Source organism: Megascapheus bottae, chromosome 16, assembly GCF_031878675.1.
Source record: "Megascapheus bottae isolate mThoBot1 chromosome 16, mThoBot2.hap1, whole genome shotgun sequence".
Classification (NCBI taxonomy): domain Eukaryota; kingdom Metazoa; phylum Chordata; class Mammalia; order Rodentia; family Geomyidae; genus Megascapheus; species Megascapheus bottae.
In genome coordinates, this window is record NC_143524.1 from 33356169 (window position 1) to 33383157 (window position 26989).

Below are 26989 nucleotides of genomic sequence, written 5' to 3' on the forward strand. Positions count from 1 at the left end.
TAGAGGTTAATTGGAGATAAGAGTCTCAGGTCCTTTTGGCCCAGGCTGGCTTTGAACCTTGATCCTCAGATCTCAGCCTCCTGAGTAGCTAGGATTAGAGGCATGAACCACCAGGCCTGGAGAAAATGTATGTATTTTTTTGTCAGTCATAGGGCTTGAACTCAGGGCCTGGGTACTATCCTTAGACACTTTTTTCTCAAAGCTAGCATTCAACCACTCAAGCCACAGCGCCATTTCTGGCTTTTTCTGAGTATGTGGTACTGAGGAATTGAACCCAGGACTTCTTGCATGCTAGGCAAGCAATCTACCACTAGGCTATGCTCCCAGTCCCTAACCTGTTCCTTTGTTCCTATTTTGGCCTTCCATACTTTTTCTTCCTTTTATGATTTTATTTGAGTATTTTAGGTCCTTCATTAACACATCAGTTAAATACCTAGTTATTTGTTAGAAAACATTCTACATGACTTTTAATAAATCATTGTTATTTCTCTTCCTCCTGGCCCTTGTAGCATTGTGGCTACTATTTATATAGACAGCATAAGTATTAAAAGTAAAATTTTGTTATTTTATGCCTAATAGAACATTACTACTGTTATCTAGTAGTCAATTAAGAATAATTAAAATATTTTTATCATTTATCTTTTCATTTTATGTATAATTTAGTTTCTGACAGATACCATTTTGTTTATTTTCACTTTATTTTTAAAGGATAATTTTGCAAGTTATCAAACTTCAAGTGACTTTTGTTTTTTCTTTCGTCACTTTTAATATTTCACTTAATATACGTATAGCTTGCAAGGTGTTGTAGTTTAAATGTGTTGCTCAAAATTTGTGTGTTACAAACTTAATCCTCCAGGTAGCAGGTAGCATAATTAGGCCATAAGAAAATTTAAGTCATGGACGTGGGATAGTTGTCTCCAAAGTGGTTCCTGACTTAAAATGTGAGCTTGGCCTTTTTGTCTGTCTCTGTTGGGCTCTTCTGCCATGATATGCTACAGATGGTCCTCACCTCCAGAACAGTGAGCCAAATTGTAGCTTTTATTGCTCATAAATTTCCCAGGTTATGGTATACTGTTATAGAAGTAGTAAGTGAGCTAAGACAGATGTTTTCTGAAAATCAGTTGCAACTATTAGTATGTGTTCCTAAATAGACAGGGTATCTCATCCTCCCTGCCTTCTGGTGGCTCCTCCCTCCCTCCCTCCCTCCCTCCCTCTCTCCCTCCCTCCCTCCCTCCCTTCCTTCCTTCCTTCCTTCCTTCCTTCCTTCCTTCCTTCCTTCCTCTTTCTTCCTGCCTTTCCTTCCTTCCTTGTTATAGGGCTTAAGCTTAGGGCCTAGGCTTTTTCCCTCAAGCTTAGTACTCTACCACTTTGATCCATAGCATCGTTTCTAGTTTTATGGTGGAAGAAGATAAAAGTCTCATGGACTTTTTTGGCTTTCAACCACAATTCTCAGATCTCAGCCTCCTGAGTGGCTAGGGTTATAGACACACTTAGCTCTTCTGGCTTTTTAAAAAGGCTTTTCTCATCTCTAATTTTATGGTATTTGAAAATGTCCTACTTAGGTGTATTTTTATTGACATTTATAAAGCATGGCATTTTCTGCATCTCTTATATCTGTGGTGTGATATCTGACATTAATTCCAGAATATCATATTTATTGTTTAGATACTTTAGGGTTTTTTTTTTGTTTTCCCCCCTTACTTTTCAGTTTTGGAGATAACTTTTTTTTGTCAATATATCCTGAAGCTCAGATTCTTTCCATGTCTAGTCTACTAATAAGGCATCAAAGGCATTCTTCATGTCTGTTACAATGTTTTGGATTTCTAGCATTTCTCTTTGATTTCTTATTAGTATGTGTTTATTGAGTTCTCTATTTCTACATGTCGTTTACTTTTTCCATTAAAACCCAAAGCATACTTAAAAAAATCCTAGTTTAATGTTTCCAAAATTCTAGCTTCCTGGTTCTCATGCTTCTTCAGTTTCTTCAAACTCTCTGATACTCTGTCTAGTATTGCCAGGATAATATTGAGTAGAAGGGAAGATACACATTTTTATCATGTTCTAGAACTCAGAGAAAAACGTTCAGTGTTTTATCATTAATAAATATATTTGCTAGGAGTACCCTCATGTTCTTAGATTGTCAAGTTCTTTACTTTTAAAAATCATTAATGGGTATTGAATAACAAGTGCTTTATGTATATCTAATGCAATCACCATATGGTTTTTCACCTTTTCTGTGATAAGGCATGTTGCATTGATTGGTACTTGAATGTTTAAGGAGCTTTGTGTTATCGAAACAGGTCTCTCACTCCTTTTTCTGTATTGTTATAATTGGTGGTATTTTATTGTTTTTTTCTTCTTTATTAGTGTGTGTGTGTGTGTGTGTGTGTGTGTGTGTGTGTGTATGTGTGTGTGTGTGTGTGTGTTTTGGCCAATCCTGGGCTTGGGCTCAGGGCCTGAGCTTTGTTCTTGGGTTTTCTCAGGGCTAGAGCTCTACCACTTGAGCCTCAGTATCACTTCTGGCATTTTTTTTCTCTGTATGTGGTACTGAGGAATCAAACTCAGGTCTTTGTGCATGGGCAGGCAAGCACTCTACCAGTAGGCCAAACTCCTGGCCCTAATATTGTGGGTTTTTTAACCTATGTTTAGGATAGAAATTGGCTAATAATTATTTTGGGAGTGCTTTTTATCAGGTTGTACTGGTTTTATAACGGGAGTTCAGTAATGTTTCCTTTGTTTTTATTGTCTGTAGGAGTTTGTTTCAAGAGTGATATCAATTCTTCTTGAATGTTTGGAAAAATTCACAATTATAACTGTTGGGGCCTGGCATTACTTCAATGAGAAAGTTTTAAGTTATAAATTCAGTTTTATTAGATACAATATAATTTTTCTATTTTTGTTTATGTAGCTTACAGAAAATTTTCTGCTTTATCTAAATTTTAGCATGAAGTCTATATTTTAATGTTTTAGCATTAATGTCTTCATTGCCCCATTATTAAATTTCATTTAAAATTTTCCTTATTTTTGAGACAATATTATGTAAAAATTAAAACTCTACTTCTGTTTTTGAGTATAAAGGACTAACTAATACTGGAATTAGCCTCCTAATGCAAACAGTGTGGTCAAAGAATGTTGATCAACTACATATATATATATATTTATATATAATTTTTTGCCAGTTCTGGGCCTTGAACTCAGGGCCTGGGCACTATCCTTGGGCTTTCTCAAGGCTAGAGCTCTACCACTTGAGCCACAGCACCATTTCTGGCTTTTTCTGTGTATGTGATAGCTAGGAATTGAACCCAGGTCATGCATTCTAATGTGAGCATTCTACTACTAGGCTATACTCCTAGCCCCATTTAAACATTTTTGAAGAAGTAACTACTGAAAAGTTCCGAATTTGTTAAAATGTAAAGATCATCTCCACTTTTCTCTGCATTTTTATTTTTATTTATTCTTACAGCAGGTAGGTTTTCTGTCTTTCTCTATGTGCCAAATGGCTGGTCCTGACAATTTTATGTCCACATGCAGATGATGGAACTTTCTAGGTAGTCCCATCAGGGTATTCCCATGGGTCAAATTCCTCCTTGGGTGGCTGGAAGTAGCTATAGAAAATAAGCAACAAGCTGTACTTGACAATTCAATCAAGGCTAAAGTGACAGAAATATTTCCACAAAGAAGACACAATAGACATACAGTAATTATTTTTACTTATCCTTTGCACAGTCTAATATTTTTAAAGCAATTAAATATTTATTTGGGAAAATAAAAACATAATAAGTAGCTGTAGATCCCAACAGCAGGAGCAGAAAATGTGGTACAAAGATGTGCAGAAGAATTCTATTTTAGCAGTATGGACAGCAATAGTGAGATACTTTTATTCCATTGAAAGTATGGTTTATCTGAAGGTGTTCCAGGCAATGATTTAGGAAAACCCAAAGCTTCAGGCTGAATATACACTTCATATATATGAAAGTTAAATCTGTCTTGGAAAGACAGATTTAACTTCATGCTTATTTGGCTACTGCTCCATCAGTTATGTCATAGCTCTAGCTTGGTTTTTGGTTTTGGATGTGGAATCTCAAAACTTTTTTGTCTAGGTTGGCTTCCAACGTGGATCCTGTGGATCACAGGGCACCCAGCTTCCAATGGCATTAAGAATATCCTGTCATTCAAGCTACTCAGGAGGCTGAGATCTGAGGATCACCATTCAAAGCTAGCCCAGGCAGGAAAGTCCATGAGACTCTTTATCTCCAATTATCCAACAGAAAACTGGAAGTGGCCCTGTGCCTCAAATGATAGAGGGCTAGCCTTTAGCTGAAACACTCAGAGACAGCACTCAGACTCAGAGTTCAAGCCTCAGAACTGACCAAAAATAAATAAATATATTTTTCGTTAATTGTTGATATTCAGGAAAAGAAATCTTTTGATTTAAAAATTCAAGTAAGATAAAAGAAAAAGGAAAGAGGATGAACAGGAAGGCAAGCCATGATTGTGTGTGTGTGTGTGTGTGTGTACATATGTGTGCATATTTTTTGTTGAACATAATTGAATTTGATTGTAATAGTTTGAATTTTTAGCACCTCTCTTCAGTGAGTTAGAGTGTTTGATTTCATGTCTGAAGCAAGAAATAATCATTATAAAATTATCCATTTCGCACTATTGGATACTACATTGTAGAGACTATAAAACTGATATTTAAATAGTGATTAAATCACCCAGCTCTGTAAAGCAAGCATTGAGCTTCAGTCAGGGCTCTGTCATATAACTTTTTAATGTCTTCAAAGCTGTCAACTTCCTCATTTACTGTCCTTCCTTACCAAGGCTGGGATTTCCTTTCTCCTCCCCTCCTCACCTTCCCACCATTCCTTTTTTCCTTCTTTCCTTCCTTCCCCCTTCCCTTTCTCCTTCCTTCCCTTCCTCCCTCCCTCCCTCCCTCCCTCCCTCCGTCCCTCCCTCCCTCCCTCCCTCCCTCCCTCCCTCCCTTCCTTCCTTCCTTCCTTCCTTCCTTCCTTCCTTCCTTCCTTCCTTCCTTCTTTTCTTTCTTCCTTCCTTCCTTCCTTGGACTTGAATCTAGGGCTTTGCATTTATTAGGCAAGCACTAAGCTATATCGTCATTGCTAGTGTTCTTATCTTGACTCTGTTTTCCTCATGTCTGAAATGATAGTGTTGCTCTTAATAATCATTAAAATGTATTGCAGCTTCAGTAGCATAGGCTACAACCAACTGAATTTCCTCTGTATGTTTTCCTTCTTTTATGTCTTGTCATTGGTCGCAGTTGTGCTTTGGTGCTTATGTGAAAAGAATTTAGTTTTGCACGATTCCTCTGTTAATGTTTTAGGAGCTAGGAAACCTAAGAAAGCAGATGGAAGAGACACCTTTTCACTGTGCACATAGAATAACATGACTTCTGAGACTACATCAAGTACCAGTTGTTAGGAATGCCTATGGAAGTGTTTGGTAGGTAAAGATAGTACTGAAAAAAATATTTCACCTAACATGTTGATGTCTTTATGTACATTTTTGACAGATTTCAAATGTGGAGCTTTTTCTTTATGAACATGGCAGAATCTTCCATCTCACAATTCTAATATTTATAATACCTCTCAATGTCCCTCCCCTGCCCAACACACACACACACACACACACACACACACACACACACACACACACACAGAGTCACTCACAGCATATTGTTTAGTAAAGTGGTTGTGGAATTAACATTTTTTTCCTGGAAGGAATGTGTGTGATTCAATGACCAAATCATTTTAAGGCAACACAACAGAATTTTACAGGAACTAAATCTATTTCTTCATACCGATCATGCATGTTTTACTCGAGCATTGAGTCATTAGCATGTTTATAATGGTTCTAATTTAGCACAACATTTTCTGAATTTTATCCTTGAGTCATTTACAAATTGTTCATATTGAGTAAACAAAGGAAACAGATTGCATTTTATACTTAGTAATTTATCTGAAAGAAGAGGGGAGGGTTAATTGTTTTAAAGTTTTGGTCTGTTTGGGGAAGTGAGCCTGCTTTTTTCATTGCTAGGCATAAATGCCATTTCTCATCTTTTTGGAGATGGGGGTGCTATGGAGGAGTAAAATGAAAAATTAGGACTAGGACAAGATTGGCCACTCCCAGAGGGGAGTGTGGAGCAAAAGGGGAGCTGGCACGAGATTATCCAAAACAGTTGGTGCATTCCTTAATGATCAAGTGCTTGAGAAGTCCAGTTCTTCCTGGCAGAGCATCTGTGTTGATGTTTATATCATTGCCGTGCTGTATGGGAAAGGCATGCTTTCTCTTGCTGCTTGCCTAAAAATAGGATGGGCTATAGCATTGTATGAGATATTTTAAGATAGCAAAAACATTTAAGAGGTTAAAGGTTTGACTTTAGGATCATAAAAGATCAGTAAGTGATATAACGTATAGTGTTCTCTGCAGACTGATCGAATTTTATCTAGTTTATTAATGATTTGGATGCCTGCTTAGGAACATTATTTTAGGTTTATTTGGTGCAGTCTAAAAAACCATTCTCTTGTTTTTTCTGTCAGCTCCCAGCATGAAGAGCAGGCTTGAAAACAGTCACTATTTATACCCCCTTGTTCTTATTTGGAAAATCAGTTGTTTCATTGTGAAGAGGAGGGAAGGATTAAGTGAGGGAGGGAGGGAAAGTGGAAAGGAGGCAGAGAGGGAGGGAGCAAAGGAGATTGAGAGAGAGAGAGAGAGAGAGAGAGAGAGAGAGAGAGAGAGAGAGAGAGAGAGAGAGAGAGAGAGAGAGAGAGAGGACAATCATCAGGGAGCATGCTTTGAATGTTACAGTGACTTCAAAATAAAACTGGCACATTTCAGTGTCTAATTATTTTTAGTGAGCTTGGAGGGTTTTAATTAAAATTTAAGAGTGCTCTTCAAGCTCTCCAAGCTCCAATTTTATCCCACTGTATTGTGGAGCTCTTGCTACTGTGGAGAAATGTACAGTAACTGGCATGTGCATCTCTCTGTCCCCTAATGAAAACTGTGGGTGGATGATCAGTAGAGAGATAAATATATAACGTCAGATTTAGTTGCAAACCAAAGCAATGGGTACTTTGATAAGTTAACATTGTTCATGAATACACAGAAAATTTATTCCATCTGAAATTTATGATTCCTATGGTAAAAAATTTAAAAAGATATGGCTTGACTATTGTCTTAAAGATTAATGAGGTAAAAAGAAGTCTGCATACAGGGCTCTGGTCATTGTTTTTTTTCACTAAAATATTTGAAAACAATTTCTTATGTGATGTTTCTAATATTTTAGAATTTCGGACTTTATGTATCACATCGCAGTAAAAGAATGATAAATAGATACTGAAAGGTAAATTGTTTTCATGTACAATACAGTTTTTTCAATTACTCTTTCCTCTTCCCTATACTAATTTTAATGGTTCACTTAATTTATTTGGCATATTTTATCTGTGTAAAATATCTTTACTTTGTGCAGAATACAAGTTAATACTAATAAAGTTTTGTTTACTTTGGAGTAATTTAAATGTATTCCTAAAATATTGTCATACAGATTAGGAAATAAATACACTTGCACTTTAAATTTCTCTTATACCATTAAATAAAATTGCTAAGCCATAATAAAGCTTTCTTGACTTACCTATCCTGAAACCTAAGTACTTAGTAAGCAGAAGCCTGCAATCTATTTTGCAGAGGAATTTTTAAAAATATTGTATCTTTACTTTGTTAGCAAGAGTTTAAGAGAAAGAAACTTAAATATGCAAGGAAAAACTCCCCAAGAACTGTGCAACACAAAATTAACTTGTAATATATCCAAACTTTATATCTTCACTTTAACTATAGAAGAAAAAGTCTAATTTTAGAATTTCAGTCATTTAAAAATCATCATTACTGGAAAGACTTAGAAAAAATCATATTAAGTGAAGTAAGTCAGACTAAAAGGAACAAAGGCTCAATGGTTTCCCTCATTTGTCATAATCAGTAGAAACTTTGGGCTCTTCTAGCAGAGATTTATAATAGAGCAAAACCTAGATACATAAGGCCATATAGGATGACACTAAATGAAAGGACCTCCAGGATATAGAAACCAAAGCCATATAATGAGTGATTGTTGTCCTTAATGTACTATGTTATCTCTCATCTCTTTTGCTATCCCTTGGTTATCTCATATTATTACAATATTTTACCTTGTTATCTGATATATTGTGAATATGCTTATTTGAAATCAGATAGGGAAGGAGGGAAAACAAGATGAGGGGCGTGGGGGGGTGGAGGGAAATGGGAACCAAGACATGATGAGAAAGGATATCAATGTTTGTGAAATAATACACTTTTTATCTGGTGAATATAATGTAACCCTTCTCTTAATTACAATAAAAATAAATGAAAAAATCATCATTACTTATTAAGAAATTTGGCAAAATGAGTTTAAAGTCCTGTATTTGAAAGTTGTGGCATTTTAATGAATGCTGAATTTATATGGAAACATTATAACTTATATTTATTTTTATGTGTGCATATGTTGGTGATATTTTTATGCTATGATTTTGTGTTTCTTTTTAATTCCAAAAAGCATTCCTTGTTTTCCAAATGAAAACAACTCAGTCATTAACCTTTGAATGATTAAACTTAAATATTAAATTTTACTATATATTGTTTCGTTGTTGTAAGGTTATGAACTACCCATAGTTGTATAACTTGTTTTCACATTAACTAAATAAAACATATATGTGTGTAAGAATCCAAAATTATTGGGGGACATTTCTTTCTTTTTTTAAAATTTTGAGTCATATTCTTCTATGTTAAAGCCACTGTTTCATTGTAATCTGTCTATACATGAAAACCTAATCTTCTTATGTATTTATTTTAGTTAATTATTTTGTTGAATAGTTATACATAGGTTATAATTCCATATCAGTCTAAGAATACAATGCACAATTACACTCTAAGAATACAATGCACAATTACACCCCTTCCGTTGTTTCCTCCCTCCCATCCCTACCCTCAAGTTATATAATTTTTTATAATATCTTTACTGCATTTTCTCACTTTCCTCCTTTCTGTATGCCCTCTCCCCCACTGTCGTTTCTTTCCAAATGTGGACTTTATTTATTTTTATCAATTGTTTTCTGAAGTTGTATTAGATTGCAATAAGGCAAAGCCTATCTAAAAGTTCTTTTCACATAGCCGAAGGATATAGCAGAGGGAGATGAGTCTTTACTTTTAATTTGTACCCTTATCTTAACATTAGTGTAAATTGGTCTGTTTCTTAATGAGTAGGATATTTGAAAATAAAAGTTCCATTTTAACTTTGTGTTATTACACAGTTCCTCATTTTCAGTCAAAAACTGTCCTTGGGGCCTATCCAGTCCTTTTAACAAACTGCTTTATCTTGTCTCTTTTCTTTGTTACTTGCTTGATATTACAGCACGGAGAGTGCTCAGCACCAATCTCGTTGTGTCCTTAGAGATTTGGCAATCAGATAATCAGGGAAGAAAGGTGGGAGGTTTTCAAGGGGTTTTCTTACAGACTTAAGTATTCTTAAGTCTCCTAGAATTAATATTAAATGTTGATTAGGTAGCATATAATGACTTTTATTGTCCTGTACATAAACTCAATCAGTAGTTGTTACTAAATATTTTCATCATGACCCTAGAGCAGAGATACTTCTTTTCCCTCTCAATTTTTTTCTAGATTAACTCAGCATTACAGTAGGATTAATTCTTTAATAGAATATAATGTGCTTTGAAGTTGTTATCTTTTTTTATTATCGAGTAGCTTTTATGTAAAGCTTTGTCTGCATGGTTTGATTTATACTTGAAGTTTGTGTTCCTGATGTCCATCCAGTTATGTTTTTTCCCATGAAGTTTTAGCATTTTTTTCTTAGAGCATTGGAAGATTTCAAGTTTATTTATAGAAATAACAGTTATATTTTGTTCTGTTTTACATCTACTATGTATCTGGCATATATATAAACATATACATATATATATATATACTTGTTCTGATTTTGTGAATATTATCAATATCTTTGACTATTAGAACATGTTGTCAACTCAAAACTTAAGAAATTTGTACTTTGCATTTGAGTCACTAAACATCAATTTAAACACAATGAATGTATGAAAAGTTAAAAAGCAAAGGAACAAAATTAGATAACATATGAAAGATTTAACTTTTTTCCTCATTCAAAATCTAAAGTTAGTTAATGTTCCTCAGAAATTCAAACCTGAGTTGAGGAAAAATGTAATCTCTTATAGACATATGTTTGAATAGTTTTTGACTCAACACTTATGCATAGTTTTCTCTTTTTTTCTGATTTTATTATCAAAACAATATAGGTATAGAACAAAATACATGCCTCATTTGAAATAAAATGTCAGGAGACTATTTTGACAATTAAATGCAATGAACATATGAATAGGCATGTAGTCCTACTAGAAGATGACTCAGAATCTGATTTTGAGGCACAAACGATCACTTGTGAAAGCCTAAGGAATGAGCAGGAAAAAATGGAAGACCCAAGGAAGACAGGGAGGCAAGAAAGGAGAGAAGGAAGAAAGAAGTTAGGGAAGAGGCAGAAAGCTTCCATTGTATGAGACTTCATATTTTCAAAGTATTCCTGTTTCTCTGATAGTCACCTACTATAGTAGTTCCTCACCAGCCATTTCATGTCCCAGATCTGCACAGGATCCATTCCTTGATCAATCATGTCACTGTTTTTCACTATGCAATGCTTTTCTCATTTCTAAAGCTTATGTGGCTTTGAAAGCCCTTTAGAGCCATCTTGACCTGACTGTCAGTCTGAAAAACTCAAGTAGGATTTAGAAAGTGGAGAAATAAAAAGGGAGAGGGGAGGCTGAAGAGAGAGAGTTGTTGACAGTGGGAAGGCTTTGGATTTGGAGTAACTGCTTTACATATAATTTTGAAAGAAAGCTACCAGAATTTAGACACTTGGAATGTGAAAGTTTAAGAGGAGGATGCTTAACAGTTAGGATTTAAATCTGCATTACCTTTTGAGAATGTGGATTCTTACATTTGAGACTTAAAAATATACAAGCAAATAGTTGCAAGCAGTAGCCCTTGTTGCAAATCCATATGAGGGGAGAGAAAAATAACTCATAGAGTATATATTGATAATTATTAGAACATTCTAATGTGTAGATTTCTGTAACCTTTATGAGTATTTATAGAAACAAATTTAATTACTCCCTGTAAGGTAATATGGTTTTTTAGCAATGCAGTGTGGTGTATATTTTAAAATAAATATTTATTTAATAAAATTATGTGTTACATTTTGTATAAAAGTTGTGGCAGTTTCCACTACTAGGGGAAAGGACATCTTAATTTTTTAAATGTTTGTTTTGATCTAAATAAGTATTTTACAAAAGTTAGAATTCTCTTTAAGGACAAAAAGAGTAAGTAGTAGCAGGTTGATTGGCAAGATCTGCAATGATTCTATTCACATTTTGCTTGGATTTAAAAACTGATCTGAATTAAAAGGAATGCAATCTGAACTTCAGATAGGAAAGAGGCCTATTTTCTGTGCCTTCAGCCTAAGAAATGATAAATGCTGCTTACATATTGATGGGTTGCAATACTATGAAAAAACTATTGAGCATTACCCTTTGTACCCTGTGCAGTAATTTAAATTATTTTCTGGGAAAATAAACTCAGTTGTATTTTATAATGGAGTAATGAAGTTGTTTATATACCAAAACCACAGCAACAGAAACTGCTCTACACATTTTTGAAGATTTTTTTTAAGTTATCTTTAAGTGGTTGCACAGTGCAGGCGCCATTTTATGAATGCAGTTTATGAATAGAATGTATCTTGATCAATGTCACTCCTTCAACATCCTCATATCCCTTCTGTCCAACCTTTCCTTGTTTTCATTTTGTGGTATATGCAATGAATTCTTGATTGCATTCATCTCTCCCCATTTATTCATCCACTATGCATTTCATTTCTTTTTTTTTTTTTTTTTTTTTTTTTTTTTTTTGCCAGTCCTTGTCTTGAGCTCAGGGCCTGAGCACTGTCCTTGGATTTTCTCAAGGCTAGAGCTCTACCACTTTAGCCTCAGCACTACTTCCAGCTTTTTTCTATGTATCTGGTACCAAGGAATCAAACCTGGGCCTTCATGCATGCTAGGCAAGCACTCTACCACTAGGTCAACCTCCCAGCACCCTCAATACATTTTTAAAAGAGAGAATTTCTCCATAATCTCATTTTCCGAATATATAATACTCACATATTGTAATACTTACCTTTGTATTTTAACAGATTCCTCCTGCATGGAAAAACTACTCTCAAAAGATTGGAAGGAAAAAATGGAAAGATTAAATACCAGTGAACTTCTTGGAGACATTAAAGGTACAATATAAAGAATATCACATATATTATTTTATATGATTATATATTTATTGATCTATACATACCACTAAATTCTTCTAACCCTTGGTTAAATATGAGAGGATAAATGTATAGCATGTCCTTAAACTTAACTCATTTTAATGTTTACAAAAAGAAATTTCTATCCTTTCTCATTACCATTCCATAAATATATGATTATAGTATATATGATATGATATATTACCTCATGAATTTACTTGACCCAAGGTATGACAAAGAAAAATATGTCATCATATGTACATCAATTTAAAGATATTCATAGTTTTCCTTTAATAATAATGATTTATAATAGCTTACCATAAAGAATGAATAATGAATACCATAACAATTTGAATTTCTTTTGATCAAAGAGATTACCCATCATGCCTTTTAAAAAGTTTATGGGATATACTGTATGTGATAATTTATAGGTAAATTTTGAGCCTTCCTTGCTTGCCTCAGTTCACATTTTGGCCCTGTCACTTACTGTATAAGTAGCAAACTAAATTTTTCTGTATTTTATAGCTCTCATCACTAAGTGAATATAATAGTACTTAGTTCATAGGCTTATTTAAGAGACTTAATAAATATAAAAGTTCTTAGTACTACATGCTTGATGCTTAAGAAGGTATTCGTGGGTGACAGAAATATATGATGTACTGGTTATGGTATTACTATGTCTGTAAAATCAGAGATTGATTAATCTTAAACTGATTTACTAGAACTTAGAATTTTATAATCTCTGCCTCAGAGAACCTCTTTACATTTTTAAATTAATCAATTACTTAATTAGTTTTGTGAGACTGAACGAAGTAAGGGCTGGGCAATCACTATTGAGCCATATCTGTAGCCTACATTTGTCTACATGTTAAGAAGTGGACAATCTATTTCACAATTAAGATAACCAGTAAGTAAAAATCTATGCATCTTAAGTATTCAAACTCTTATTTGTTGCCTCATTCATGGAGACAAAGTACTATGCTCCTACTTTCTGAATAAAGACTGAAGCTTATAACCATTCATTTGTTCTATCAATCAGTACTCTTATTTACTCTAATAATTTGAGAATTTAGTTACGTTAGCCTTCTGAAATTATCAAACCATTTAGGTGAATCTTCTTACTGATTGTGAATAACAATATCTCAGTGAAGTTACAATTTGGCAATAAGTATCTTATGATATTGTTACTTTGCATTTACTGCAGAAAATTGTGTAATATTCAGGGTATGTTTAACTCACACAAAGAGAAAAGAAAGTTATCCCTTTGCTGATGAATAATCAATAATTCATTACATTAACTAGTAGAGTGTCAAAATCAAGTGAAAATTGAATATTACTTAGAATTTCAATGCTTCTCTTTTGTACTCATAAAGGCCATTTGCTATTTTTGAAAAAAAAAAAACTCAACTTGTAACTGACGGGTAGAAAGAAAGTCATTAGTGACATATTCTCTATCCAGCTGCAATAACATGGTGTGTGCTACTTTGCACGTCATTCTGTGTTTTTCTCCCTTTCCAAAGTCACTGGTTTTATTACAGAGAACAAAAATGGTTTATGCAAAGGCAAGCTTTTGCCAGCAGGAATGATAGGGGGCTTGCTTTCTCTTAGTAATGTAGAGCTAACATTTTATTATCTTATAGCTCAACATCGAGTTTTTATACCTCAGGGTATATTTCTCCATATGTATTTCATCTTTTTTATATTTAATTTTAATTATGAATTTTAAGTTCATACAAATATATAAATCTTATATGCTCAAAATGCATAAAGTAATTTCCACAATTATGCTCCCCTGACCCTGGGTTCTTTATGTGGTATGCTTATTATTTGTGTGTTCTTCTGACTTTAGTGTACATAAAAAATAACATTCATATTGAATTTCACATGCTAACATTCTATACTTTTGTCTCTTCCATTTTAATACTTTGTTATCATGTATATTATATTGAACTATACCAAGGAAAAACTTAACTGAAATAGTAGGCAAATAGCTGTTTTTGTTGTTATTGTTTGTTTGTTTACTTCTTGCCAGTCCTGGAGCCTGAACTCAGGGCCTGGTCATTGACCTTGGGCTTTCTCTAGGCTAGTGCTCTACACTTTGAGCCACAACACCACTTCTGGCTTTTTCTGTGTATGTGGTAATGAAGGGTTGGACCCAAGGCTTCATGCATGATAGGAGGCCATTCTACCACTAAGCCACATTCCTGGCCCTGGCAAATAGTTTTTATTTAACCATTGTAAAACATTTTCATTTTAAATGTGATAAGAGCAATTATTTTATTTATTTTATTTTTATCTATCTATGTAGCTATCTAGCTATTTATTTATTTATTTATTTATTTATTTTCTAATCCTGGGCTTGAGCTCAGGGCCTGAGCACTGTCCTTGGACTTTCTCAAGGCTAGAGCTGTACCACCTGCGCCTCAGCACTACTTCTGGATTTTTTTTTAAATGTGTGTGGTACCGAGGGTCTTTGTTCATGCTAGGCAAGCACTCTACACTAGGCCAAACTCCCGGCCTCCCAATTATTTTTAGTTATTATTTATTTATTTTTATTTATGGCTATTGTAAAGGCGATATACAGTGGGATTACAGTTATATAAGTCAGATAAAGAGTATACTTCTTTTTCAACAATGTCACCCCTTCCCTCACTCTCTTCTGGTTTTTCTTTCCCATCCCCACCCAAAAGTTCTATAGTTCATATTCAACATGGTGTCTAGTGAGTGCCGCTGCTGCCTTTGTCTGCGCTTTGGCCTACCATATTTGTGACTTCTCTTTACTCTCCCCCAAAATGATAAACAAATGAACAAGACAGGAAAAGAAAACAAAAAAACAGTTGCAAAGGAAAAAAAAATCCTTTGTGTCTATTTCCTGGAGTTCATTTTAACAAATATTATTTTATATGATGCACATAGCTATTGTGACTTTGTGATCCTCCTTTAAGCATATCCTCCTTTGGGAGCTGGAGTTTGTCCTAGAGGTAGAGTGCTTGCCTAGCATGCACGAAGACCCAGGTTCAATTATGTATATGTACCATGTACATTAAAAAAAAAAGCCGGAAGTGGTGCTGTGGCTCTAGCCTTGAAAAAGCCCAAGGACAGTGGCCAGGCCCTGAGTTCAAGCCCCAAGACTGGCAAAAAAAAATATCCTCCTTTGGTTTCACTCTGTATGAATAGATAAGTCTAATTACCTACTTAAAATTACTATCATTCTGAAATTTAAACTAATCTGTTCACTTAAGGTATTTCAACATTTTAATATTGCATTGTGTTTTTAAATGGTCTTCACTTTTGCCACATTAAAAAACATGTACATTTATTTGTAAAGTAAACAGAAAAATCGCATTTATGTTTTGTATCCATATTTTACCATACAATTACATAGGTTAAAATCTTCTCATAAAATTAGTATCATCCCTTTACCCTATTCTTTTTCCATTTTTTTCTTTCCACTTAATGATATGCTATAGATTTCCCTGCAGATTGAACCCAAGGCCTTGAACATGCAAGGCAAGTATTCTATCTCTGAGCCACACCTACTGCCTCCTACTCTTCAATGATTGTTTCTGCAGAAAACATGGCATAAAGTAAAGCTTTCCATAATTTAACTCAGTCTTTTATTCAACATTAAGGTTGGTCATTTTTCCTTTAAATGATGTACCTAGTTTTTACTGGTTTGTAGCAATGCTCAATATATATTTTAATATTATTAAACTCTTAATTATGTTGAATTTCATCATTTGCTTGGTTTTATAATTCTGTTGTCAATCTTTCCATCCGCTTTAAAATATTTCCATCTGTAAGGAGTTTGCTTAGATGGACTTCTTCATCTCTGAGATTAGATAGTACTTTTCCATACTTTCTTCCAATTAGTGGGCTATCTTTAAAGTATTTAACATTTTAGTCCTTCTAAACTAATGTTGAGGGATAACTTAATTTTTCCCAAGCAATTAACCAAATAAATTTTTCATATATTTTTATTGTAATTAATAGAAGGGTTACATTATATTTGCCAGATAGATGGTGCATTAATTCACATACATTGATACCCTTTCACATGTCTTGGTCCCCTCCCCCCCAACCCCCACCCCTCATCTTGTTTTCCCCCCTTCCCTATCAAATTTCAAATAACCAAATACAAATATATCCGATATATCAGGTAACAAAGTGAGATACTGTAACAATGTGAGATAACCAAGGGACAGCAAAAGAGATGAGAGATAACATAGTACCTTAAGAACAACATTCATTCATTATGTGGCTTATGTTTCTATATCCTAGAGATCCTTTCATTTAGTGTCCTACTATATGGCCTTTTGTATCAAGATTTTGCTCTATTGCAAATCTCTGCTAGGAGAGCCCAAGGTTTCTACTGATTATGACAAATGAGGGAAACCATTGAGCCTAAGTTCCTTTGAGTCTGGCTTACTTCACTTAATATGGCAATGCCATTTTTTCTGACAGCAGCATAGAATTCCATTGTGTATAAATACCACATCTTGTAGATCCACTCATCAACTGAGGGACATCTAGGTTGGTTCCATATCTTTGCTATGGTAAATAGTGCTGCAATGAACATTGTTGTGCTGGTGGATTTAGTATGTCTTTGTTTCTGGACATTTGGGTAAATGCCAAGGAGTGGAATTGCTTGGTCATAGGGGAGCCCTATGTTTAATCTTTTGAGGAATCACCATACTGCTTTCCATAGTGGTTGAACAAGTTTGCACTCCCACCAACATATTTTTGTACTGATCATTAAGTATTTTGTATCTCCTTTGATTTGAAGTAGCATCGTATTTATGCTAGAAAAGAATTCCATTTTTATTGAAGTTGTCTCCTTAAAATAGATTCCATAAAAGTTATTAGGCACATTGCATATATTCTATGTAAAGTAAATAAATGAAAACAAACAAGGATATAAAACATTATTTCTCATCATTACATAGAATGATGAGATTCTATTGATTAGTCTATTATTATTATAATTAATGTACTGTATAGTTTAATTTGTTCATAGTTATTTTTTTGTGTTTGCAATAAAACAGGATTATTTTATGTTTTTCTTTATTTCTTTATTTTTACTATCTTTGTTAATTTTTAGTTCCAAAGTTTTGCTGGAATTGGGTAACTTTTCCTCCTTTCCTAGGCAATGTAAAATAAAAACACCTAGGCTTGGAATTTTCTTTGAAATTTGTTTGTTTTTTGTTTCTTATATACTATATTTCTTTATAACTTGGTTTTGCCATAAATATTTTTTTTTGTCAGTCCTGGAGCTTTAGTTCAGGACCTGACCACTGTCCTTGGACTTTCTCAAGGCTAGAGCTCTATCACTGCAGTCACAGCACCATTTCTGGCGTTTTTTCTATGTATGTAGTACTGAGGAATCAAACCTGGATCTTCCTGCTTGCTAGGCAAGCACTCTACCACTAGGCCAAACTCCTGGCCCGACCATAAAATATTTTTTTCTAGAAAAATATCTGTTTCTAAGATTTTGAAATATGTTAGTTGATTTTATGTGTAATGTTAAATCAACTGTTTTAATTAATAGTTATTTGCTGCTTTACATTTTACTTTTAGTTTTTCATATTTTTTTACCACCCCCAGTTCTTGGTTTATGTATTTTTTTTTGCTGCTTTATAGTGGGCCAATTAATTAATCTTGCTTTTATTTTTATTATCTCCTTCTCCTTTATTTTTCACGTGCTTTTTTGGTCTGTTTTTATACTTTCTAGCTTCCTAGATTGAATATTCAAAACTTTAAAAAATTAATAATAAAAGCACTGTCAATAGGAACATGTTTCTAGAAGTAGTTATATGTGTCCCATCAGTACACTTTTAGAATCCTCATTGTGATTATTTTATGAGCATTCATTTATATTGTTTTCTAGGGACTCTGTGTTTACAAATCATCCTTAAGGTAGTCTGTATTTGTCACTGCCAATGGGAAAGTCCCTTTAACAGGAAAAGAAGGGCCAATAAAATTGGAACCTAACATTCCTACATAATTAAGAAATATAATAAATTGATAATTTGTTAGATTTTAAATGCCATAATTGGTGCAACTGACAGGAATTTAATAGTAGCAATCTTAGAGAGTGTTACAAACTATTACAAATACTGAAAAGTAACTTTTTCCATAAGAACTTAAATGGAATAAAATGTTTAGACTTTTGTTTTGGTCTGAATTATTATATCCCAAACAAGGTGATATATATGCTTATATCTATCTATCTATCTCTGCATCAATACATGTGTATATTTACACACATATAGACATACATATTTTTTGTATGTGTGCCAATAGTATGGGTTGAATTCAACATCTATCTGGGCACTATATCTTTGCTTTTTCACTCAAGGGTAAATCTCTACTACTTGAGCCACAGCCCTACTAGATTTTGGCTTTTTAGCAGTTAATTGGAGATAAGAGACTCATAAATTTTCCCACTGAGGCTGGCTTTGAACCATGATCCTCAGATCTTAGCCGCCCGAGTAGGTTGGATGACACCTATGATCCCCAGCTCCCAGCTCTCTTGGTATATTTTTAAGAGTCTACTGTCCCCATGGAATTTGTCATACTGCTTGGAACTACATGAGGTTTGAATAATCAAAATTAAGTGTTAAGATCTAACGTTAGTATTAAGAATATACTAAGACAAGTATTTCCTTTTCCATATAGCAAAACATCAAACCAATAGTTGTTTGGCAAATTATCTGTGTAGTTAGTTATTATTAATATTACTGCCTATTAATTATATGAAGTTCATTTAAGGCAACTCAAGCTGTGTAGGTAGGTTTTGAACTTACTCTGTAAAGCATGTGATGTAGTACAGAGTAGTTCTCAAAACTCTGGGAATCCTCAGCAGTCCCAGTGGAATAGTGGGAAGACAAGCTCTGGAATAGTCTTTTCCCTGCAACTCACAAACAAGACTCCAAATTTACCCTTTCCTACATAAATGAGGCATTGGACCAAAGCAGGAAACAAACACAGTTTCTCTCTGTAAAATACAACTCTGATCTATGCTGAAATGAAAAACAGGGATGGAAAAATATGGTAGGAAGACGAGAGGTTAGACAGAAATAGGCTTTGAGTTTATGACTCATTTATATTTACATGTATTTGGTTGAGTAGTCCCAAATGAGTGAAGATTCCAGAACAGCTAAGACCCTGAAATATTTCTAATTCACATTAAGCAACGTCTTGAGCACCAGGGACATCCTCTGTCACATTGGAGGGTCTAAGCTTTGTGCATTATCCAAGGGATTCTTAGCCACATTGTCTTGAGCCTCCATGCTGTGTCTGGCTTCTCTTGCTTGGTGTGAAGGCAAGGTGCCAGGGAGACAGTGTTGTCGGATGCTAGCACAAACTGTTTTTGCTCATGTTTGTCAAGCACATATGATGAGAGGCAAAAAAAAATTATATGATATGACACAAATAAGAAAATAGCATGTTCTTTTCTCTACTGTTTATGGTGAAATAGTTCAGTATATAAATTTAAGCATCCAGGTAGGAACACTTGTCGGTATTTTCTCCTGTAGCAGTTTTTTTTTTATTAAAAAAGGATGAAACAAATTATTTTAAATGTGACATTCTACAGATGATATACAGTGGTTTTTCAAAGCAACTACTGAAACAAAGTTATTTTACAATAGTATTCAATGAGTATCTTCAGAGGTTTGGTTCTAGACCTTAATTACTACTATCATTGTTAATTTTATTTTTGTCAGTTGTAGGATTTGAACTCTAGGCCTGGCTACTGTCCCTGAGCTCTTCAGCTCAAAGCTACCATCCTACCACTTGAGCCACAGAGCCACTTCCGGTTTTCTGACTTTCAAAGTCAGAGTGAGTCTAATAGCACTGTTTCAGAATTTGCATTGTATACACAGATTGCAGTCTTAAATGCTACTGTCTTTTTTGGTGTGGCTGTTTTCATAGTAGGAGCCTAAGCAACATCCAAGTACTCTGATCACTCATCCCATACCTTTCCTTTTCTACAGACTGCTTGTGTTTAGGAGTAGAAATGCAAAGTGACTGCTGTTTTCTGTTGTAAATTTCCTCTTCGAATCTACAACAATTTCTTCACCTAGGAGAACTTTAAAAACAAATCGCTTATTAATTAATTATGTGCCACTTTAAAACTCTATAAAACCTTCAAAGTTGGGCCGGGAGTTTGGCCTAGTGGTTAAAGTGCTTGCCTAGTATGCATGAAGACCCGGGTTCAATTCCTTGGTACCACATATAGAAAAAAGCCAGAAGTGGTGCTGAGGCTCAAGTGGTAGAGCTCTAGCCTTGAGAAAGTCCAAGGACAGTGCTCAGGCCCTGAGCTCAAGCCCAGGACTGGCAAAAAAAAAAAAAAAAAAAAACAACCTTCAAAGTTGTCTGACAATAAAATACAATTGAAAAAAAAAAAGGCCCCTCAAAGTTCATATACCTAGTGAGTTTTGCTGTATCAGAAAAAGTTCAAACAATAACAATATTATAGCAATATTTAGATTTCTCATATCTCACTTCGCTCTGGGTAAAACAATGAAGCAGATTGCTTGCCAGTATTTCCTGTACATATATTTATAATTGTAGAACCTCAGAATAATCTAGAATCTTAGACTCAAAAGAAACAGAAAATCTAGAGACACTGTAGTCATATAAGAAAAAATATTGGCTTTTTCCCATCTCCAGATATTTTTCTAATTCTTAAAAAGTCACTGCTCTCACCAGGCATGGTGGCTCACGCCTATAATCCTAACTACTCAGGAGGCTGAAATATGAGGATTAAAGGTTCAAAGTCAGCCCCCGAACAAAAGGACCTGAGACTGTTATCTCCAGTTAAGCTGTAGAAAATGGGAAGTGGGACTTGGCTGAATGTAGGGTGGTAGCCTTGAGCTGAAGAGCTCAGGGACAGAGCCCAGGCTGAGTTCAATCCCCATGACCCACCAAAAAAAAAAAAAAAAAAGTCACTGCTCTCAAGCATTTAGTAAATTACTAAGGTAGCAACTTAATATTCTTCCTTAATATGTTTAGCCATTTTCATATAGTCTTTTGATCTTCTTGTAATCAATAGTGAGTAATTCTTACAGAATTTATGGACTCCTTTTGCTGACAACAAATGCACACAGCAGCAAATTTTATAAGCACATACATAACAGAGAAATACCCATAGTTTTTAATTAAGTCACTTTGCATGAATATAGAAATTTCAAAGCTTTCCTTTGTACTCTCATAAACATTTTTTACTTCTTTTGAAGTCTGTATGATATACATACAAGCAATTAAAACTGACCCCCTCTTGGGGTTGGAGATACAAGGTCCTTCTTAATTAAAACTCAAACAAAAGCTACTACCAAAAATTCTTACTATATGATTAAAGTCTAAAGTACTATGATACATTAGAATCATTGTTAACTGTTGGATTAAAAGAAATCGATATGTTAGGGAAAATATCAGTTGAATCTAATTAGTAAAATCAATGTTTACATTAAAGAATGTACGGAAGCTTAATCACAGGCTCTGGCTGTAAATATAACATTGACTAAAACTATTCTTTTTTGTTATTGCATTGACCACATTACCCTATTTTAAATTCAATGAATAAGAATATGCAACTTCTTTTTGTAGTTAATTATTATAATTAAAATAGATTTTAAATCATATCTGGTATAAGAAGTTTTAATCATGAAATGTTCATATATGTAAAAAGTAGCAATTAGAAAGTATCCCTACTGATTTCATTTTTAAAAGGCTAATTTTAGGACAAGCTATCAACCAGAGCGAGGACAGAGGCAAAATTGGATAGTAGTAAAAAGATGCAAATTATTTTTACACGATCATGATGAGGTTAAAAATGTACTGGTCCACTTGTGACATATCCAAATCAAAAAGAATATTTTGAAATTATACAAAAACAAGACATCATTTTACTTTTTTGTCCCTTCCTTATTACTATGATGAAAATAAACATTATAACCAGCATGGAAAAGGAAAACTATTACTAATTGCCATCTAGATTTTAAGTAAAATACAGGTCATTAGCAATTTCCTGGAAGCCATTCAGATTGCTTACCAGGAAATGGTAGCTAGCAGGACATCTGTGACCCTCTGTGGGGAATTAGTGAAAACATACTGGAGCTTTAATGATGTGTATTGGATTTAGGCTGATGGGGGAACCTTTCTTTATCTTTAACATTCTCCAAATGTACATGATTTTTAGTTCAGAATTCACATACAAAACTAGAATTGAAACTAGCCATAAACATTCATTCATGAGAGTGACTCAGAGAATGAGAAAGAATAGGATGACTTCAGAACACCGGGGATCTGGAAGTAAAATAAAGGTGAGTGAACTGAGAGAAACTTTCCTAATGTTGTAGAATGATAACCTCACAATCTTATTGGTGATACATTTAATCTCATTCTTAGTAGCAATTTCCTATCCCTCTATAAAATGACAAATGCTGAATTTTGAATGAAAATGTCTCTTGACATCAACTTTGTTCTGATGTACTCTTACAGTAGTAGAGTGATAACTATTATTACCAATGTCTTTATATTATCTCAATGATTGGTTGGCTTAATGAGAAGTCTTTAGAAGTAGTAAGAGTAACAAAGCAAAACAGAGGAGAATGTATTCTGTCTAGACACAGATAATTTGTCATCACTAGAAGGAAGTTGGAACCATTTATTATATTTTAGATCAAAATTATTTTGAAGGAAATTATTGGACATGTATGGCTGAGAGGATCTTGTTATAATCCAAGAAACTCATATTATCACCCATATTGAGTATATAGTATGGCTCATTTTCCACACCACATTTGCTCAACAAAAAATGTAGAGTGTATGTAAGTATGTATGCATACATATATGCATTTATTTATTCATTTATTTTGGTGATACTATGGTTTGAACTCAGAGATCTTTATGTTTGCGAGGCAGGTACTCTACCACTAGAGCTATGCACTCTAGCCCCTTTTGCTCTTGGTTATTTTTTCAGAGAGTCTTTTATTATTACCTAGGATCATCCTCAAACCATGAGGTGGCTGGGATAACAAGTATGTGCCATCATGCCCAGCTTATTTGTTGAGATGGGGTCTGTGTACTTTTTTGTCTGTGATGGCATTTGAACCACAGTCCTTCTGACCCTTAACTCCTAAGTAAGAAATTACAGGTATGAGCCAAAGTGCAAAGCTGTGATATTGAATATAAAAATAATTGAAACCTTTAAATGGGATAGACCTGGTGGCTACTAGATAGATTGGATTCTTTTCTATCTTATTCTTTAAAAGTAGGTTACCTATTGTATGCCTTTCAACCTTTGTTGTATTATTAAATCACATTGTTAAGTATGGCTTAAATTATTTAAGACAAACTATGCACACACACGAAAATGGAGCATCGAAGCTTGTTGAGATTGGTTTGGTAAGAGGTGAAGGAAGATGATAGAGTGGTGAATGTGATTAAGGCACATTGTAAGTATATGAGTACATGTCAAAATGAAATAAATTGCTTTCTACAGTTAATTGATGTTAATAAAAAGGTATGAAAAGAAAGAATATAAAAATAAGCAAAAAAACCATATCTAGCTACAGCTTCAGGAGATTTTTCTAAATAATTTTGGTTGTGTATAATGGTAGCTTAAACTTTGATATCTTGGTAAAAGAGGACAGTCACACATAACATTTCTGGAAATATAGTTGAAGGTTTTTTCCTCTTAATGTAGCCATAATAAGTGGGACATGCTATAAGTGTATTTATTTTAAAAGTTATATAGATGATTTTCTAAGTGCAAATAATAGGGAAAACATTTGAACTTGCTCTCTTTTACTTTAGACTCTTTTATTTGAATAAATGTATATGGTTTTGAAACATATTTTTGTGAAAATATTTACATAGAGCTGATTTTTGAAAGGGAAGTTCACGTGAACACTATTAATCTCATGCTGTTTATGGCCCCAGGAATGCTCTATGTTTCGCACTTGAGGTGCCAGGGTGTGCTCTGGGCATTTCCTTAATCTAAAGTTAGCTTTTGACCAAATTTTTAGGAGGTAGTTACTATGTCACATAAAGAACTTGTCCATAGTACTACTAGGCCTCCCACACTCTTAGTATTTAGGTCATTTGTCTGAATTTTTTTTAAAGCCAAGCAAACCACTTAATAAAATGTGTGTATTTTCATCCAAATGGTGTTTTTATGAATAAGGACCTTGAAATAAGCATAAATTGTACATTATTCTGTACATTTTTAAATTTGTTGCTACTGTTGGTAATTACCTCTGAGTGCATATTTAATGCGCTGAGGAAATTTGATGCAATTATTCCGTTTATTTGTGATTCCCCTTCAATCCAAATGTCTGCATTAAACTATTGAAAAAGAAAACTACAGAGAATTTAGGTCATTTTTAAAAATGCACTCATATTTTGAACTCTGGTAGTAAACTTCTATTGCACTAACCAACCTAAAATTAATATAGGTCTGACATTGTAAAGGATAGGGTTCCAAAGTTTAGGTAATTTCAAATAAAAAAATCCCTTTAAATATCACCTTAAAGACAATCAACCAATTGCAAAGCCACCTTCTATAGCTGAGCTTACAATTTAGCTAGTTTAACTTCAGATAAATTATTTTTCCTCAAGCCTTTTTTCAGCACTTAGGAGTTGATTACACCTGGAAATGGACTGAAGAGACACAAGTTGGTAGCTCTTAGATAGTCTGTACAAAATGACAGAAACTGTAGAGAAAAGGTCTATGTCTGTCTCTCTTCCTTAAGTGCCTAGAATTTTTTTTAAAGCTCAGAGAATTTGGGTACTGAAAAAGATCTCTATTGCTAAAAGGGTCTGAAAGTAAAAGTGCAAGAGGGGTATAGCTTCTGTGGGTCTACTTTTTATTTTCTCCTTTGATCATAAACTAGCAAGAAAAGCACACATTTCACAGAAATGATTCTATGTCATTAAAATGGTTTGCTCAAGAAATAGAATGAGACAGAACACAGGTATTAAAAGATAAGGGGAACTCCATATCTATTTGGTTTAGTAGACATCAATCAGTGTTAGTTTTCTTGCAACCAAACTGTTCATTATACATACTTTAATAATAGTCTTGAACATTTCTCTGTGGAATAAATGAGATTTTAAAATAAAATCTATTCCACAGCACAAAATATGTTCCTCATATGATAATAATGAGAAACCTGTATTCTTAGGCATAAAGCAAAGAGTTAACATTTGTTTAGCTAGGCTTCCATCACAACAGGTGCAGAATTATTTTTATGAGTAAAATATTATCAGCCTTTAAAATTAGCCAGGGCAAAATGCAAGTTGTCTGATTAAATAATCAGAGCTGATACTTAAAATACTTTTGATTTCCTCCAGAATTTTAAAATGCTAAGTCACAGTCTCTTATTTTGATGTGCAGAGGAAATTACAATTGTTTGTAGTATGTGAGTAGTAGCTCGTAACTCGTTTGGTATGTTTCATGTAATTCAAGTAATATTGCGAGGCAAATTTTTTAAAAATAACATTAGGATATTTCTTTATCTAACATTTCATTTTGTCAATTAAATCAGTAAAAATGTGACTGTCTCACAGAATATTGTTTTGCACTCAATTATAAGGCCCATAAGTTTAGAAAATTAAACATCTCTATTATCTGTCTGATATTTTAGTTCATAAAGCACAAAGACCATAGACACACAAAAGTTATGGATTTTCTTGTAGAACAGAAAAGACTCCTATATGGAAAAAAAAAAACGTGCTGGTCCTCTTTTGTAATTGAATAGGAAGCCAATCTAGGAGGCTTCACCATGTTTTAAAAGTTCTATAACAGTGCAGCTGTTAGAAACCAATTATAGGCAGGTAACTGTTTGTTTTCATATCTAAATCTGTTTGTCAATCAGGGAATGCAATGAATCAGGAGTAGGGATCTCAAATACAAACCACAGTGTAAGGCATCTGGAACAGGTCCAAGCCACAAGAATTAGGGCAGAAGTAGAAATGGAATGAAATCCATAGATGTGTACTGGATTTCTGTCTTTGACCATACTTTTCAAATAGAGTCAGAAGTGGAGATTATCATTGAAATATGTCTGTTTTCTATGGGGAGTAGTCTCATTTGAAGGTTTCTTAGAAACCATGTGGTTACTTACAGTAGAGTAGCTACTATAGACCTTTACAAATTTTAAACATTTCTAATCCTGGCTTATAAACAGCCATCCTAAATGAAAATTTTGATTATTTTTCAGTTTGAAAATTCATTGAGATAAACCATTGACCATATTATAAACAGTTTTTTACTATTTTGAAATTCATTTACAACAATTTCTAGCTTATATGGCAGTTTATGAAGAAACTTGTTTTATCTGGACTTAGGAACACATTTTTACTTAAGTTAGTAAAGCCACCTCTGTGTTCAAATATGCAGCTGTTGTGCTCAGGTTGCAAGATGTCAAGAGACAGACAAGTACACAAAGAGTGCTTTATATAAGTCTATATGGCTAGTTTTTCCATGCTGAAATGTGGGGAAACCTACTGAGACATTGGAGTTGAAGTTGGTAACATCAAGGGAGCATAAATAGAAGTTTATTAAGAAAGCTAAAGAAA

At 33.9% G+C, this 26989-nt stretch overlaps 1 protein-coding gene across 23 annotated transcripts in view; it reads left to right on the forward strand.

Annotated features, from left to right (window-relative positions):
- Window positions 1–26989, forward strand: part of Sox6 (SRY-box transcription factor 6) — a 559138-nt gene that overhangs the window by 328353 nt on the left and 203796 nt on the right. For 22 of the 23 annotated variants that reach the window (XM_090348077.1, XM_090348078.1, XM_090348079.1 and 19 more), the window contains one exon: window positions 12293–12382. In XM_090348077.1, coding sequence (XP_090204203.1) covers window positions 12293–12382 — 90 coding nt within the window. Of the gene's footprint in view, window positions 1–5341; window positions 5461–12292; window positions 12383–26989 lie in introns of all 23 variants that reach the window. The other variant, XM_090348092.1, reaches the window with a different exon arrangement.